The following is a 16,698-nucleotide window of genomic DNA, read 5'->3' as shown; positions in this document are numbered from 1 at the left end:
CCCCCAGCTTTGCACACTCAGCAAAGATAAGGATTTAATTAAAAAGGCTTCAGTTTCACTACCTTAGAGGCACTTTACTAACTTGATGACGCTCTCATGAAGGCTTGTGTTCGCAGATCTAGTCTTGATAAACAACATGGAGGTGATGCAGACAGATGAATCGTGTGTTTCAGTTTGTTTTTTTCAGAAATGATATATGTGATATATATGTCTCCAAATCAGTGCTTGATCTTCTATGCTTGGGTTGACTTTTGTAGTATTGTGTTTATTGCTGCTTGTTCTAAGCATAGACTGTATAAAGATAAATGGCGCAACTGCTCCTCAAAGGTGGAGCCAAAGTAAGTAGAGCTCCCCCTGGTGGCTGGCTGCAGTATAGGTCATAAGCTCCACCCCCTCCATGTTAGTGGATGGTACTTGGGCCAAACTAAAACACTGAAATAGACATTGACTAACTTTTTCTTTGCGTTGTTTGCTAGTTGTACGTACTGCGCAGACTCTGGATCCAAACTCGCAAGATGGCGCCCCCTGTATCCCCAGGAAAATAACATCAGTTTGGCCAGTGGTTTTCATCTGGTTTTGTCACAACTCGAAAAGTACAGACGTGCTTTACTTCTTTAATTTTAGGGTCCTGGTATTCAGCTAAATCACAAACGAAATAATTGCAGATGTTAGTTAGTAGTGAACCTTTTCTACTAATTAAAGTCAAAATATCTGCTTCGAAATTTGTCTGTTATTATGCTTCATCCTAAACCTTATGCAGACTTTTTAGGCCGACCTTGCACACATCAGCAGATTTCCCCAAAAGTTCAAACTCATTTTGTGTTTATCATGACAGCTTCTGACATTACGTTACCCCCCCCACACACACTCACAACCACAACATTCCCCCTCTCTTCCGCGCATATTACGCCCACACACGACATCCCCTCAACCTCCCCTCGACCATATAAGCTGGTTGAGGAGTTTGTCAGAATACTTCTTGGAGAGAAATCTGCCTTCCTCTAAATTCACCACCATCAACACCATCGCCATACAGCTATGATTTCAATCGGAGGCCTTGCAGGATTTTTGATGATTGCGCTGCTCACTGGTGCAAATCTCGGAGGTAATATCTCATAAAAAATTTTTGAGGAATTACGCTTAATATAATCTTCAAACTTCACCACTGTTAACCTCTATGCTGCTTTATATTTGCTCCCGCAGAAACCCAAAGGAACTCTCTCAATGAGCCGGACGTCCCATTCCCACCTGCCCGTCCCACTGCTCAGAACCTCGCTGCCATCTGTCATCAGGGTCAGGGTCGTCCCAGATACCCGGCCAGCTTCTTCGCGCGCTCCGGTGCCAGCCACTTCCGCCGCCGTGGAAACGCCATCAACCGCTTGGAGTCGTGGTACACCATGTGCTGCAGTGGACAAGAGGCGCAGCAGAGCAGTCAGATCCTGTGCTGCGCCCAGCAAGCTGTGAGTCTGTGAATGTGTTTGAGATAAGACATTATCATACACAGGGTGATAAAGTTCATCATCAATAAAAAAAATTAGCTGATGAAGCCTGACTGCTGCTAAATGATTGGGATATGCCAAGTCCTAGGAGGCCAGGTGAAGACATAGGTGTGCTGTCCTCCGGGTCGAAACTAGAGGATCATTCACGTGTTCAAGGGAGTTTAAGGGCTGCCAAAATGAAGTTATAATTTTCCCCATGCTCCAAACAATTGCTTGGTTTTCTTGTCTTGACGATGCGCCACTGATAAGTATGTTTCAGTATTGTGAGACTTCTTTTTATATAAAGCCCAAACTCATACTAAAGTGAAATCGTTCAGGTAAAATGATGCATAAAGTTTTTCTGCAGTGTCCTTCATCCACATGTCACAACACAAATACAAATCTGTCTATGTTGTAAACCTTGTAGATAACAAGACTAGTTTAATGTTAATGATATGCATATTTAAGTACTCACTAACTGCCTCGCTAATTAAAGAAGCAGCAAAAGCTTTAAAGTACTTCTTGTATTTCGTACAGAAAACCAAAGTAGTCAGATTTAGCTGTATGAATGAAGGTCGATGAGAGGATGAAGTGCGCTTTTGGCAAACGATATAATGCAAACTTTGTGACAGTAATTATCTGTTTAACTGCAGTGGAAACAGGCCTTGTCTCAGTTCTGTGTGGAGGAATATGCCACCATGACTCTCCCGTACGAATGCTGTGAGGACAGAGGAGAAGCCCGGTGGGTGTGCTTCGACAGCGAGCTGCCAAACCCAGACTACAGCTCGACACCAGGCTACTTTGCCCCCGCCGTCCCTCTGGAGCCAGGATTCACCTTCAATGCGAATGCCTGCTAGAGGCTAAAGAAGATAATGCTGAGCTAATGTCTTTATATCTTTTACAAAGGCTCTCTGAAGAAGACTGGTTTGGTTTATGCTCATTCTGTTATTTTTTAATCATGCTTTGTCACAACAACAGGAAACACATTTTCAAATGCACATTCTCATAAAATATGCTTTTGACCTGTAGGAGCTACAGAAGAAGCATTAGTAATAATACATGTAATAAAATAAGTGTTCAACAGGGGTCGTAGTGATCTCAAACTGTCTCATGTCAGAGAGTTGGGTTCCCAGTCTGAAAATCACAAATAAACGCTTTACAACCATCTTGACTGCGTTGTGTTACTTTGTGCGTGTTAAGTGAACTAGAGTAATCCAGAACCCCAAAACACAGTTCCTGTTTGAGGCTTTTGTCTTCAAAACAAAAGCAGAATTTCAGTTTTTATCAATAGTCTACTCCAGAGTGAGAATATGTGGGAAATATCTTGGGTATTTAATTTCCCATGTACGCTTTTATGATTAGGCTGTCAAATATAAATGTTTTACAGTCTGCAATGGTTTGAGTTTGATATTCATTTAAATTTATGCTCAAATACTTTAATAATAAATAATTACTATTTATTATTTACAACAATGTTATAATGAATTAAAATAAAAAGGTAACTAACTATATAAATATGGTTCTGTGTCAAATTAATCAATAATATTTAACTAAAAATATAACATTTAAAGAAAACTGCCTTTTTCTGCAAACTAATTCTACTTCATCCTTGTAGTCGGCAACCTTCAGGATGTCACCCAGGAAATATCAGGCTATTCTGATGTGGATTTCAAAATAAAAGCCCCATAAATAGTGTTATATTTTGCTACTTTCTACATGAATTTGAATAGAAATAAAAAGAAAAGTATCTGTTTCCACAAACTAATTTCACTTCACTCAGATAGTACACAGCCTCATGATGTCACCCAGGAAATACCAGGCCATTCTGATGTGGAATTTCAAATTAAAAGCACATTGAATTCTCTAATATTTTGCTACTTTCTACATGAGTATAAATAGAAATAAAAAGAAAACTGCTTGTGTCCACAAACTAATTCTACTTCACCCCGATGGTACACAACCTCAGAATGTCAACCAGGAAATATCAGGCCATTCTGACGTGGAATTTCAAAATAAAAGTCCCTTAAATTGTCTAATATTTTGCTATTTTTCACAACTTTAAATAAACATAGAGAGAAAACTGACTGTTTCCACAGACGAATTCCACTTCACCCTTATAGTACACGACTTCAGGATGTCACGCATTTCCATGCATTGTCTCCTTTTTTCTGAGCTCCTGACGAAGGACAGCCATGTCTTAACATTGAGTTGCAAGAAGTTGTTTCATCTGCTCTACCTCTTTTAGTAGAGCAGCGGTATCTTGCTTGAGCAAAGAAATCCTCTCTATATTGTTGTCCAGAATTTTGTGAAACTCCAGCTCAGAGATGTGAAGTAGACTGTCGTTCTGGTTCCCCGGCACTGGCACAATGAAGCTGGACTGTGGCCTGCGGTTTCTTGGCTGTGTTGGCACGCAGCATTTGAAGAATTTGATGTACTTTATCCTCTGCAGGCTGCTGTGTGGGCAAGGTAGATGATGAGGAAGGTGGTTTGGCAGCTGTCACAGGTACTTCTGGAGCTTCCGTTTGGGGGGCAGTAGATGGCTCCACTTGAGGAGTTTGCTCAAGCTGATTTCTTGGTGTAGATGGTTGTGTAGGTGGCACTTCTATCCCTTTTGGGCACTTGGAAAGTTGCAGCTGAGGTCTCATGTCCACTAGAGGTGGCCGCATGAAAGGTTGTTGTGGTGGTCTCATGTTCAGCAGATGTGGCTGTTGTCAAACATTGTGGGTGTGATCTTATGTTCAGCAGATGTGGCTGCATCAAACATTGTGGTTGTGGTCTCGTGTTCAGCAGATGTGGCTGCATCAAACATTGTGGTTGTGGTCTTATGTTCAGCAGATGTGGCTGCATCAAACATTGTGGTTGTGGTCTTATGTTCAGCAGATGTGGCTGCATCAAACATTGTGGTTGTGGTCTCTTGTTCAGCAGATGTGGCTGCATCAAACATTGTGGTTGTGGTCTTATGTTCAGCAGATGTGGCTGCGTCAAACATTGTGGTTGTGGTCTTGTGTTCAGCAGATGTGGCTGCATCAAACATTGTGGTTGTGGTCTTATGTTCAGCAGATGTGGCTGCATCAAACATTGTGGTTGTGGTCTTATGTTCAGCAGATGTGGCTGCATCAAACATTGTGGTTGTGGTCTCGTGTTCAGCAGATGTGGCTGCATCAAACATTGTGGTTGTGGTCTTATATATTCAGCAGATGTGACTGCATCAAACATTGGGGTTGTGGTCTCATGTTCAGCAGATGTGGCTGCATCAAACATTGTGGTTGTGGTCTTATGTTCAGCAGATGTGGCTGCATCAAACATTGTGGTTGTGGTCTCGTGTCCAGCAGATGTGGCTGCATCAAACATTGTGGTTGTGGTCTTATATATTCAGCAGATGTGACTGCATCAAACATTGTGGTTGTGGTCTCATGTTCAGCAGATGTGGCTGCCTCAAACATTGTGGTTGTGGTCTCATGTTCAGCAGATGTGGCTGCGTGAGACGCTGTGGTTGTGGTCTCATGTTCACATGTTGTGGCTGCATGAAACGTTGTGGTTGAGGTCTCATGTCCATCAAATATGGTGGCTGCATGGAAGATCGTAGTTCAGTCTTCATGGCAGGCACCTCTTGAGATGCGACAGGTACCTCTGGAGATGCAACAGGCACCTCTGGAGCTAAGACAGGAACCCCTGGAGATGCAGCAGGCACCTCTGGAGACGTGTCAGGCATCTCAGGAGATACGGCAGGCACCTCAGGAGATACGGCAGGTATCTCTGGAGATGTGGCAGGTACCTCTGGAGATGTGGCAGGCTCTTTGGCTGCTGCAGGCACTTCTAAAGCTGCATCAGATACTTCAGGTACTTCAGGGTCCGTGGCAAGTACAGGTCTGGTTTGGTAGCCAGTGTGTTTGGCTCATGGGCTGCCATCTTGTCCTGTTTGAATCCCCTCTTCAGGTTACGGGCCTTGTTGTTCTTCTGCTTGCTGGGTTGAGTCTGCTCTGTCTGGAGCGCTGGAAACTCTGAGTCGTCGAGCTCATGCTATAGTTTTGCTCAACAACCTCCTGGACGTTAGATGTGATTTTCCATGGGTTTGCTGGCTGAGATATCTCCAAAGGTTGCTCCTTCATGACAGACTTCTCTGGAAGGGAGATTTTTTGGTGAAAGTCACGCAGAGTGACTTTTGGTTTTCCTCTGCAAACCTTGTTACGATTTGTTGCACTTGTCTCCATTTGGATTCGATGTGTGTTGACTGTTCGATTCAATGTGTTGCTCTGTTGAATGTGAAATAATGCTCACTGTACAGATCAAAAACTAACTAGTGGATTTCAGTTGGACTTGAGCCCTATTTAAACTCCAGGACGTTTGACATCAAAGCATCGGAGCCTACCCACATAGCAGTGTCATTTGGCCCAGATTTGGCTTGAAGCTGGCACAGGTGGTATTCAGTCGGCACTGGCATAAGGCATATGAACCAAACATGGCCCAGATGTGGAAAAGGTGGCACTGTCTTGACTCTGGCAGACAAGATATGGGCCACTTTTGAGTGAAGTATTCGGCCCATATATCAAATTAGAACTCTGGGCCACATAATGTGAGGCCGGACTCATCCCACCTTTAAAATTATGTTTTCGATACTTTAGCTATGATCAAGAATATATGGTTGAGAAATGTCACGGCAAATTTCTGTGAGGGAAAAAATAATTATAATAATAAATGCCAACAAACGTTCCTCAATCATGTCCATCAGAAATCACACAAAGGTAAATGCTGGAAGGCTAGTCTAATTCATTAGCCAGCTAATTATCTAATTAACTTCCCGCTACCAGCTCAGCTATGTTGGGCACAGACACTTAACATATAAATAATCCTCGAAAGTGAAGGACACATTTCTGGGGTGTCCTGGTGGGAGTTGCAGGAAAGCAGCCAGGTATTATTTGCATTTAAAATGATCGAAATGGACCAAAACCTCCTTAACTCCTCGTGAGGATTAGGGTTTTGAGCAAACAAGGCCCATCACTTTTTAGGGTCCTCTGGAAACATTTCCGTTGTGTGAATTTTCAGAGCGTTTCTGTATTTGCTGGTGTTGTAAGTCTATTTGCACGTGTTTTCTCAAGTTGCAGTGCATTGAGCTCTCTCGGCCACCGTAGTATGATACCTTTTTATCACTTTCAGTTATTTGGCAGTGAATCTGTTGAAACATATTGCTTTATTTATCCTCATAAATGTCTTCACAAATCTTTCTTTTTTTTTGTCGATTTAAATATTACAAATACATGAAGGGGATAGGCTCCAGAAGATGAATGAATGAATGAATGAATGAATTTTTTTTTGGTTTATTTTTTATAGCGCGTGTACGAAATTACGTGTGACACTGTATTTTATTCTGAAGGAATATTTGACCGGAAGTGCTGCCATTGTTCCGGTTAGCAGAGCCGAACACAAAACTGCTGCTTCCGCACTGCTTCCTTGTTTATTTTTGTTTGGGGAAAACTGTGCCTTTTTAGAGTAAAAGTTTATTTTTTCTTCGTGTGGAAACTTCCAAAACTTCTCCGCAACATTTTCGAGTGAGTTGAAATTTTGTTTGCGCTGTTGTTTGTTAGTTATACGAGTAACTAGACTGGTTAAAGTTAGAAAAGTAAAGGCATAGTTAGCAGCTAGCTTCTCCCTTCATGTCGCAACGCAGACATGTCGTTAGCGGCTATAGTAACGTGTTTCAACACACACTGGTCTTTCCACTCATTGCTGTTTTTAAGTGACAAAATTCAACAGATATTCCGCTTAGCTGACATTGGCAGGAAGTTGACTTTAAGCGTCAGTTCTAAGTTCAGATGAGCTCCAGTCAACGTGGCTGTTGTCAATATTTGTGGCATCTAATGAGCTGATGTTTGTCTCCACAGACCCAAAACTTCTTGAACTTACACCCCGACAGATCTTAGACCAGCCCTTGTGGTAAATCAGGAGTTTCATCAAGACCAGGTCTGAGATCAGTTTCTAGTCTGAATGGCCACAGCTTCAGAGGATCCTCCAGGGCTGCAGGGCCACACTGGCAGTGAGTATTATTTAAACACTACCTTTCATTTAAAAGTGTAGGCCACAGGCTTGTTAGGTCTTGTCGAGCCTATCGGACACACTTTGACGTTTAGTTTACTCATTTAAATCCCCCAATATTACTTTAGTTCAGTACCCGGCATGTGTGATGGACCTGTGGGTGTCATTTTCAGTTTGTGACAACTTTTAGAAAAGTGTTGACTCAACTTTATCTGCTGATTTTAGTTAGCTGGAATCTAAGGCACACTAAGGCAAAAATCAAACTATTCCCATAGAGTGTGTCCTTATTTCCTTCATCTTAGGGAACTGTTTTACATTCAGGCTATTGTAAATCGTAGGATCGGCCTAATGCTGTCCAGGATTACATAAAAAATTAAATATTTTGTATTTTGTTTTTCAACCAATACAAGTAAAGATTTAGAAAATCTGCCTTCTAGATTACAACAGTCCATCCCACAGAATTAGTTTATTACATCCTCCCATTAGTTTCCACACTCTACTTGCCTTCAGCTTAATCATTTACATAGTGAAATCAAACGGAAAGCCAGACACCACTGTGTTGTTTCGTTTTTTCTCCTGCTTACTAGTGAGGTATTGGGTGTTGACTTTGAACTCCTGGCTGCATACCTTTCTATTATAGACACTATGACTATGATTGGCCCAGCGTGATCTCACATTAATAGCATACTTATCTAATTCCTCCCATCGCATGCAAAGACCTGCAGAGTCAGTTTTGGAGAGTACTGACTTCTTTCAAAGGTAACGAACAAGGTGCGTCTGCATGCTTGTGTCAGAGCCCGACTGCACTGTTGTTTTTAACATGAGGGAATGCTAGAAAGCTACTGGATGTTGATGCACCCAGTGTGAGAACTGTATTTGATGTGTTCCTTCGCTCTGTGCGTGTTCCTTTTGTAACTTGCTTTCCCCTGTCGTCCCCCAGATTCATCTGGGCCTCGAAGAAATGTATCCGTCGAGGTGAGAAATACCACATTTTGGATCCAGCTCTTTGTCAGTTAGGAAACACATATGGCTTTCTACTTAAACAGTTCCCATGTATTTGCTGACATATCGTCTTTTTCTTCCCGTTTGAAATGTAAGAGTATTGCATGTTGTTGCAGACTTGCAATAATGTCTTTTTCCGCTTTGTGCCATGTTGTATTCGCAGGGTCCAAGCACCAGCATGTCGCAGACCATGAAAAAAATTGGTCATCGTGGAATTGATCCCACTGGAGAGACGACGTACAAGAAGGTGGGAGAGCAGCCATCGCAAACTGAATCGCATTTTCAGTCACTAATTGTTTTTATTAATATGGATTTGCCAGTTGTTTTTCTCTTCCAGTAATTCATTTAGTCCATACAAAAAGGAGAACAGACTGGAGTTCCTCTTTATGTCTTTGTTAGCTTCCACAGTAATTGGTCTATAGGACGTGTTCACTTTATTCGTATAATCAGATCAAATAAGATTTAAACTCACTGCTTGTGTTTAAAATCAGGAAATCCTTTCAATGCGAGTGAAAATATATTGTTAAGTCTTCAAGTAGAGACTGTTTGTCAGTACAAATCAAATTTGTCTGTCTTCCAGACAACTTCATCTGCTCTGAAAGGTGCCATCCAGCTAGGGATCACACACACCATTGGCAGCTTAAGTCAAAAACCTGAGCGAGACGTGTTGCTGCAGGACTTTGAGGTGGTGGAAAGCATCTTCTTTCCCTGGTGAGTCTTTAAAATGATGAGGTAAAGATAAATAAATGTATTTGTTATTTTGTTTATGTGGATATTTTACCTGTAAAACCGCTGCATGACTTTTACTTAAGCTCACCTGTATGGAATGTAATCCTGAGCCTCCTTTGTTTTGTTTTTTTTTTCACCTGCAGTGAGGGCAGTAACCTGACACCAGCACATCATTATGGAGACTTCAGGTTTAAAACATACGCCCCAGTCGCCTTTCGCTACTTTAGAGAGATGTTCGGCATCCGGCCTGGTGACTACATGGTATACTTGTTTACTCAGCATCACTTCTCAGAATTTTTTTTTAAGTGCTAGCCTCTTAGGAAAGAAAGGGAAAGAGCTGCGAAAGCTATGAAACGACAGGCACGATTGAGAAACCGGAAAGACCGAAACTAGGGAAGTGTGTTGACACAGGAGAGGTGGAGCTGCTGATAACAGCCATATACTGATTTTCCTGTTTGTTGGTGTTTTGTTTAACACTATAAGTCTGTGCTGTTGTTGTTGTTGTTTGGGTTTCATCACACATATCTAACCTCTGTGCTGTGGTCTATTTGCAGTGTTCTCTGTGCAATGAGTCACTAATCGAGCTGTCAAACTCCGGGGCCAGTGGGTCTATTTTCTACCTCTCTAGCGATGATGAGTACATCGTTAAAACAGTGCAACACAAAGAGGCAGAGTTTCTACAGACGCTGCTGCCCGGATATTTCATGGTAGGACCTGTATAATGAATACGCCTCTTGTTTATTACCCTCTTGTCCTTGTATCCATCAAAGTCTTGGACACTACTGGCACTGTTGCAATGAATTCTGGGAATTAGCTGTAAGGATTTTCAACTAATAGATTTATTTATTGACAGAAAATACATCTGGAATTGAAGAAAAACATTTAATAGTTTGTAAGTGCTTCTCAAATGTGATGTTTTGGCATTTTTTTAGCATACTGTAGACAAAATGCTAAAGCAATAAACCAACTGGCAGACTTTTGATAATGAAACTAATCATGAGTTTCCGAATTAAAGGCATTGAAACAATTTAACAAGCATTGTGTATGAGCTGGTCAAGCATTGGTTCTACTTTGTTTGCTTGTCTGTGCCTGCTGTGACTGTGCACATGTAAGACTGTGGTTTGTGATGCATTATACCACCATGTGTTTGCATTTTTCGAGAAGTCCTTTGTTACTGACTGCATGTTTCTTTTACACGATTTTCATTTTGATCTAGTCGGCTATTCTCTTCTATTGATATTTGTTTAATGGGTGTTCCCTTCCCTCCTTTCAACCTCTGCGCTCTTCCCCAGAACCTGAACCAGAACAAGCGGACCTTGTTGCCAAAGTTTTACGGGCTGTACTGTGTTCAGGCGGGCGGCAAAAACATCCGCATTGTTGTCATGAACAATCTCCTGCCAAGTTCTGTACGGATGCACCTCAAGTTCGATCTGAAGGGCTCCACCTATAAGCGGCGGGCCTCAGCTAAAGAGAGAAAAAAGTCCGTACCCACTTACAAGGACCTGGATTTCATGCAGGACATGTCTGGGGGGCTGTTACTGGACGGGGACAAGTACAGTGCTGTCTGCAAGACCATCCACAGAGACTGTTTGGTAAGAACTGTGGGCAAATACCTTTCTGAACGAGCAGCAGTTTTCTTCATACTTAATTCATAATTCACTCATTGGTCTTTTTATATTTTTTTTATTCCTTGATTTCCTTTCAGCTCTTGCAGAGTTTCAAGATTATGGACTACAGCCTTCTGGTTGGAATTCACAATCTAGATCAGGCCAGCGAAGAGGCGGTGGCCGGAGCTGCCGACCAACGAAGGCCACAAGGTCAAAAGTCCCTGTACAGCACAGCCATAGAAGCCATTCAGGCAGAGTCGGGGACCATGGGATCAACAGACGCGGAGAACGAGTGAGTGACGATGTATCTGTGAACACAGAGCGGTCATGTATTGGGCAACTTTCTTTAACCAGCCTCTGTTACCACAATGTTCACTTTTTTAAATCTTACAGAACGGGAGGAATCCCTGCAAGAAACTCGAAAAATGAGAGGCTGCTGGTTTACATTGGCATCATTGATATTCTGCAGTCTTACAGGTAATACATTTTTGTCCCTGTTCATATCAGTAGCAGCGTGTTAGCAGAGTAGCGGCAGCGTCATTCTGTGTTCAGGCACAGTCGAGTGTAGTTCGTCTGCGCTTTGTAATCCCAATATACATTCACTGTAGTTACTGTAGCTAGATGTTGGGTTGCTTTGATGATAACCTACTCATGTTCGGTTATCTAACCTCTAGGATAAAGCCAGGTATGTGTTTTTTTTCCAGATTGGTGAAGAAGCTTGAGCACTCCTGGAAAGCTCTGGTCCACGACGGGGTAAGTTCCCTCTACTCACTTCTTTGCCTGTCGTGTTTTTAAAAATACAGAAGCTAACCTGAAGTTGCTCCTTTTCTTCAGGACACTGTCTCCGTACACAGACCGGATTTCTACGCCGACCGATTTGAAAGGTTCATGTCGAGTACGGTCTTCAAAAAGATTTCACGTAAGTTAATATTTTATATTTAATTCTACGTAGACCTGAATGCATAACGCTTCGCCGTGTGGATAACACTTTCCTGTGTTTATCTAGTGAAGACTTCCCCAAATAAGAAGCGGCATGCAATGGTTCATGGTACAATGAAAAAAGCAACTTCTCTGTTGACACAAACCAGCACCAGCAGCCAGCAGCCTTCACTCCAACATCAAGTCAGCTCTGACACTAGAGAAGACACTGAAGAAGCCAACGGTAAGAACTGGGAAAAAAAAAAAGAAGAGTGCAGGGGCTTAAACTGTCGTGAGGGAAACAAGTTGTGTTTACTCATAACTGCAGACATCCAGTCTTCCTGCAAGTACAAACACGTGAAGCTCTTCCTCCACGACAAAGTATTAAGAGTTGATCTTCTCCTCCCACTCAGCCAAGCAGTCGGGTCGTCCTGACGTCCTCCCAGAAACCTCGCAGCCCAGCAGTGCTCCTGAAGCTGCCGTCTCCTCCACCTCCCCAGGAAACCTTGAGTTTGCTCCCTCAACTCTGCCTCACTCCCAGAAATCCAGTTCAGCGGAAGGAGTTTCCAGCAAAGACCAGGAAAATGGCTCGCCCAAGAGGTAGGAGTCGAGAGGAGGCGCAGAATTTAGTTTTTAATATGAGCCTCCGCAATCGATTGCTGACATAGTTTTTTTTAAATATCTGCTACGAGTGTTTGAATATTGTCTTATTGACGTGAAACATCACAACCAGGTCTAATGAGCTTATTGGTTTGGTGCTTCTGCTTTAGAGATCAGATATAGCTATATGCAAATGTCAGGGTCACATTGGATCATTACATATTGGTTGTACAAAATATTAGAAACATATGTGAAGATGATAGATTAATAAGGAGATACAATTTGGTTTAAGAAGTAGGTCTGGAGTTAAGTCACACACGCAGACCTTTCTTTCAGACTTTGTTCACTCTTATGTTGACTTGTATTATAGTAAGCCACCTGTAACTCCATTGGTAGACCTCTCGATACATAGACTGAGAATGAAAATGGCCTGAATGTGTGAGCTTAAGCCAGAACCAGAAGCTTAAGGCATCAGAGCTGGAGGCAAATGCTTGAGGAAAACTGGAGGCAAAAAGCTGGAGGTGTCACTCTTTTGTTGTTTTCAGTGCTCTTCAAGAAAGTATTGGTGCCGAGGAAGCGATCTCGCTCAGTGACATAGTTCCTAATGCAGCCAAATGCTCGGTAAGTTGATTATTTTAAACCGGTTATCTTTTGTCAGAGATTTTACCTTCGCTTGTTTTTTTTATTTTTAACCCGGGTTTTTGGTTTACAGGTGTAGAGTCGGGAAAGAGAACTGAACTCAAATGACACCAAACAAACTTGGAGGATGTTCTGATCGTGGCTTAAATGTTTCAACCCCCCACCCCCTCCCCTTCGGTGTGATGTGAGGTACTAGAATTGCAAAAAAAGTCCTAAAGCGAATCATCGAGACTAAGTGGGATATTAAATGTTTTCTGCTGTTCTTGTTTTTTTGCACTTTTATTCCCATATCTTAACGTGATACGGGGATGTAAGTGGATGGCTGTGTTCGGACACTAGTAAACCACGCGTGCATTAATGCTCTGGTTGTTGAACACTATTATTCATCTCATGTGAATGCCCGATACTGCTCCATTAGGCAGCGATTTGGTGTAGATCACAACCCGAGGACTTAGCCTAGTCGGAGAACATACAGTTATAGCTCGAGCCTTGTTATTTTTGATTAGGTCCTCCCTTGTGTTTACCAAATTGCTGTAACACATTCTCATGCAAATTTTCTCTGCATGTGTTTGTGCGACTGCCCAGAGGTCCAACTCAAGAGTGACCTTTCTCCTTTACGTTTGGACGCTTCGACACAAAACTATATTACTTGGATGGGGAACACGGTTTTTAAATAATAGGCTTTATTTTGAAAGAAATTACTGTATTCATATGTAGTAGGCTGCTTTTTTTTTTTTTTTAAAGAAAAATGCTTACTCTGAATACAAATCATGCTGGAAGAAGAAGTGTTTCATTTTTATTTTGTTCTAATGGACCTGCACTACTGTAGAGACTGTGAATCTTAAAAGTCACCTCTAACGTTCAGGTCAAAGAGTTGATTTAAATGGATTTTTGTTTTATACATTTATATATATATATGTGTGTATATATTTCACATGGGCTGACATCAGTTTCAGGTCTTGTGATCAAATGTGACTGATCCTCAGATAGCTGTTGACAAACTAGCGCAATAAAGAAGGACATAGGGCCTGTCTCGTGAGGCGAGAGACTAGAAAAGTTAGTGGTTTGAACGTCGTCTTATCTGAGTAACGTAAGTTAAAACTGAGTTGTTGCAATAGTAACTAATACCACTGCCAGAGCCTGCAGGAAGTCGTCTGTGTTGAGGCAAATTTAAATATATACAGCAGACGTATAAGAACCACGTCCTCGTAAATCGGGTTGTGACAGTATTGGTACAATCGCTTTGTTTTCCATTTTAATTGATGATAGTGGAAATAGTATTTTAGCTGTAAAGTTGTAATAGACTTTACAAAAAACAAAGCACAAATACTGAAGGTTATAATGTTGGTACTGATAAAATTTCACTGTCACATGTTAGTTGGACCTCTAAGATTATTTTGGAGGCAGTTCGTGTTGTTATACTACTACTACTGCTGCTTTAAAGCAGCAGGTGCTTTGTATATCTGTTTTTATATCAGTGATGCTAAGGTAAAAATAATATCTGCACATGTGTATGTATATAACTAGCACACACATGGTCACTGATGCACAAAACCTGGAAGCAGTTTAATATTATGCAGCTGCAGCTGCAGAAATGCTGAGGAAAAAGGAAATAACGCTTCAGCAATTTAGACACGTGTCTCCTAACAGCCAGTGTGGGTTTTATTTAAATATTTTTTTTTGTTTCTTGGATGGTGTTAGTATGCGGGTGTTTCACATTTTGTAGAATCGAGTACAAGGACCTGCGTCAGTGCTCTCGGCTGTCCTCTGTCTTCCTGGTTACTAAATATGAGGGTGGGTTGTGGACTATGGTATCTTAATAAGGAAATAATCACTGTTGGCTGGTGGATGTTTGGACATTGCTGCTGAGAATCTGAGATGAGCTGCGTTTTCTTTTAATGTATTTTTTATAAACACCTTTCCACTATTTGCTGCTAAGCCTACTATAGATTGCAACCACTTAGAGATTATATATCTTCTGATTGATTTACAGTTTATTGCCTTAATTGTTAAGCATTCCTGTTCTTTTTTTGATGGTGTATTTAGCATTTCCTTATTGTTTCTCTTTTAAAAAAAAAACTTTCGTTGCTATAATTCCCAATGGGAATAACGATTTTATCCGCCACCTTTTATTAAATTCTGTTTTTGGTATCGCGTTGCATGTGATTGTCTTTTAATTATTAACCTTGTCTCTCTCTGTCGCCTGGACAGGTAAACACAAAGTTAAGAGTGCCAGTTTTTTTAAGCTTTGTGCGACAGAGTTAAGCAGCGTTAAGTGTAGTAAGGCTAATAACTTACTGCACACTGAGATTTTTGAGACAGGCCCAAACTAAACATGGTGATGGCTGCTTTGTGTGTGTGTGAATGGGAACAAGACAAAAAAAGTTTGTCTACTTTATATAAACTATACACGTTGGCTCAGTTCCAGTTTTAGCACTCAGGATGGTGTGTGCAGTGTTTTAACCTGATGTAAATTATTGGGTCGCATTAAATTGCCAAGTATTACTGAGTGAAAATACATAAAATGTGTTAGAATTTAGCTTTAGTCCAATAGCACAAAAGCCATCTGTACTTTAAAAGATGCTTCAACTATGCAACAAAATTCTTCGTTTACACCATACAAATATTCCTAAATAAAAACTGTGCAATATATGGAATTGATTGATCATTTTTATACCACCGGTAAATGGTACGTAGGGTTATTTTATTCTCTTGGTTGTTCTATCAAACTGTCAGACGACGCTCTGTCCCAACATTGAAAGTGAAACTGTGCCTTACTGTAAAAACTCCAAAGCAGTTACACACGCAGCCTATGAACCAAATATGTAAATAGTTGTATTTATTATAGTATTTATTGCTGTATGTATTGCTCTGTTGGTTAATGGTGATCATGGACCTATATCTAAAGGCATGCATGATTTTAATTATTATCTTAACAGCTGTAAAATCATCCTGTGCTTTCTCTTCTGTATATTGTCTTAACTTGCCTTTGGATTGTGTATAATAGATGTGTACACAAGAATCTCAATAATGCCTTTTCACACGATAGGAATTCACATGTTCTCTTTCTCTTTTGGGGATGTCATTTTTTTTTTTTTTTTTTTTTTTTACACTTGTACATGAAGTTATTAAAGAAAACGAAGACATGCAGCTTTGGTTTGATTTCATTGCATTACACACATTGTCTGCGTTTTATTTGTCTCATATTGTGATAGATATTGTAAAAGAATAAAGAATTCACCAGTCATTTGTTTTTCCTTGCACTGTCGCAAACTAACAACAGAATAGAAAAGTATATCTTTGCCATTGTAACGTGTACAACACAATTAAGAGCAGTTGAATAAAATCTAACAAAATATATGCTAAGACACGCTTAGTTGCACATAAAAACAACACTCTCAAGAACCACAAGTAGAAGAAAGATTAAATAAAATATAAGTAAAATCTAGTCAAATAAAATAAAAACAGTATAAGCAAAAATGTACAAGAAATAGAGACGGAAGAATATATATTATATACACAGGAATGATAGTAAGGTGCAATAGAGTCCATTAACATTAGAGTTTTCTGTTCCAGAAAGGTGAGTTGTTGTACAGCTGGACTGAGAATGGCATGAATGAAATCCTGTAGCGTTCAGTGTGGGAGCAGAGCTGGATCAGTCTGTTGGAGAATGAGCTCCACTGCTCCTCTATTGT

The 16,698-nt window shown here is 40.9% G+C and overlaps 2 protein-coding genes across 2 annotated transcripts; both read left to right on the top strand.

Moving 5' to 3' along the window:
- The first annotated feature begins 1,023 nt into the window (after positions 1–1,023).
- ecm1a (extracellular matrix protein 1a) lies at positions 1,024–2,635 on the top strand. The gene is made up of 3 exons (XM_084562796.1): positions 1,024–1,105; positions 1,204–1,460; positions 2,132–2,635. Exons 1-3 carry the CDS (start codon positions 1,039–1,041, stop codon positions 2,333–2,335), a joined length of 528 nt encoding a protein of 175 aa, XP_084418922.1. The 5' UTR covers positions 1,024–1,038; the 3' UTR covers positions 2,336–2,635.
- Positions 2,636–6,891: 4,256 nt separating this feature from the next.
- LOC311501210 (phosphatidylinositol 4-phosphate 5-kinase type-1 alpha-like) lies at positions 6,892–15,655 on the top strand. The gene is made up of 16 exons (XM_084562922.1): positions 6,892–7,024; positions 7,358–7,509; positions 8,449–8,483; positions 8,674–8,757; positions 9,091–9,221; positions 9,383–9,500; positions 9,794–9,946; positions 10,532–10,831; positions 10,945–11,138; positions 11,240–11,323; positions 11,551–11,599; positions 11,681–11,765; positions 11,853–12,008; positions 12,178–12,364; positions 12,910–12,985; positions 13,077–15,655. Exons 2-16 carry the CDS (start codon positions 7,461–7,463, stop codon positions 13,080–13,082), a joined length of 1,707 nt encoding a protein of 568 aa, XP_084419048.1. The 5' UTR covers positions 6,892–7,024; positions 7,358–7,460; the 3' UTR covers positions 13,083–15,655.
- Positions 15,656–16,698: the final 1,043 nt, after the last annotated feature.

The sequence above is a fragment of the Chelon labrosus genome (assembly GCF_963514085.1).
Source record: "Chelon labrosus genome assembly, chromosome: 16".
NCBI classification, from domain to species: Eukaryota; Metazoa; Chordata; class Actinopteri; order Mugiliformes; family Mugilidae; genus Chelon; species Chelon labrosus.
This window is presented reverse-complemented; position numbering and strand designations above follow the sequence as displayed.

Excerpts from the sequence above, each read along its gene's own strand:
- ecm1a (XM_084562796.1), top strand. The coding sequence starts at position 1,039 with ATGATTTCAATCGGAGGCCTTGCAGGATTTTTGATGATTGCGCTGCTC. Across the intron at positions 1,106-1,203 it reads CACTGGTGCAAATCTCGGAG|AAACCCAAAGGAACTCTCTC; the intron begins GTAATATCTCAT and ends TTGCTCCCGCAG. Across the intron at positions 1,461-2,131 it reads TGTGCTGCGCCCAGCAAGCT|TGGAAACAGGCCTTGTCTCA; the intron begins GTGAGTCTGTGA and ends GTTTAACTGCAG.
- LOC311501210 (XM_084562922.1), top strand. The coding sequence starts at position 7,461 with ATGGCCACAGCTTCAGAGGATCCTCCAGGGCTGCAGGGCCACACTGGC. Across the intron at positions 8,484-8,673 it reads GAAGAAATGTATCCGTCGAG|GGTCCAAGCACCAGCATGTC; the intron begins GTGAGAAATACC and ends TTGTATTCGCAG. Across the intron at positions 11,139-11,239 it reads TCAACAGACGCGGAGAACGA|AACGGGAGGAATCCCTGCAA; the intron begins GTGAGTGACGAT and ends TAAATCTTACAG.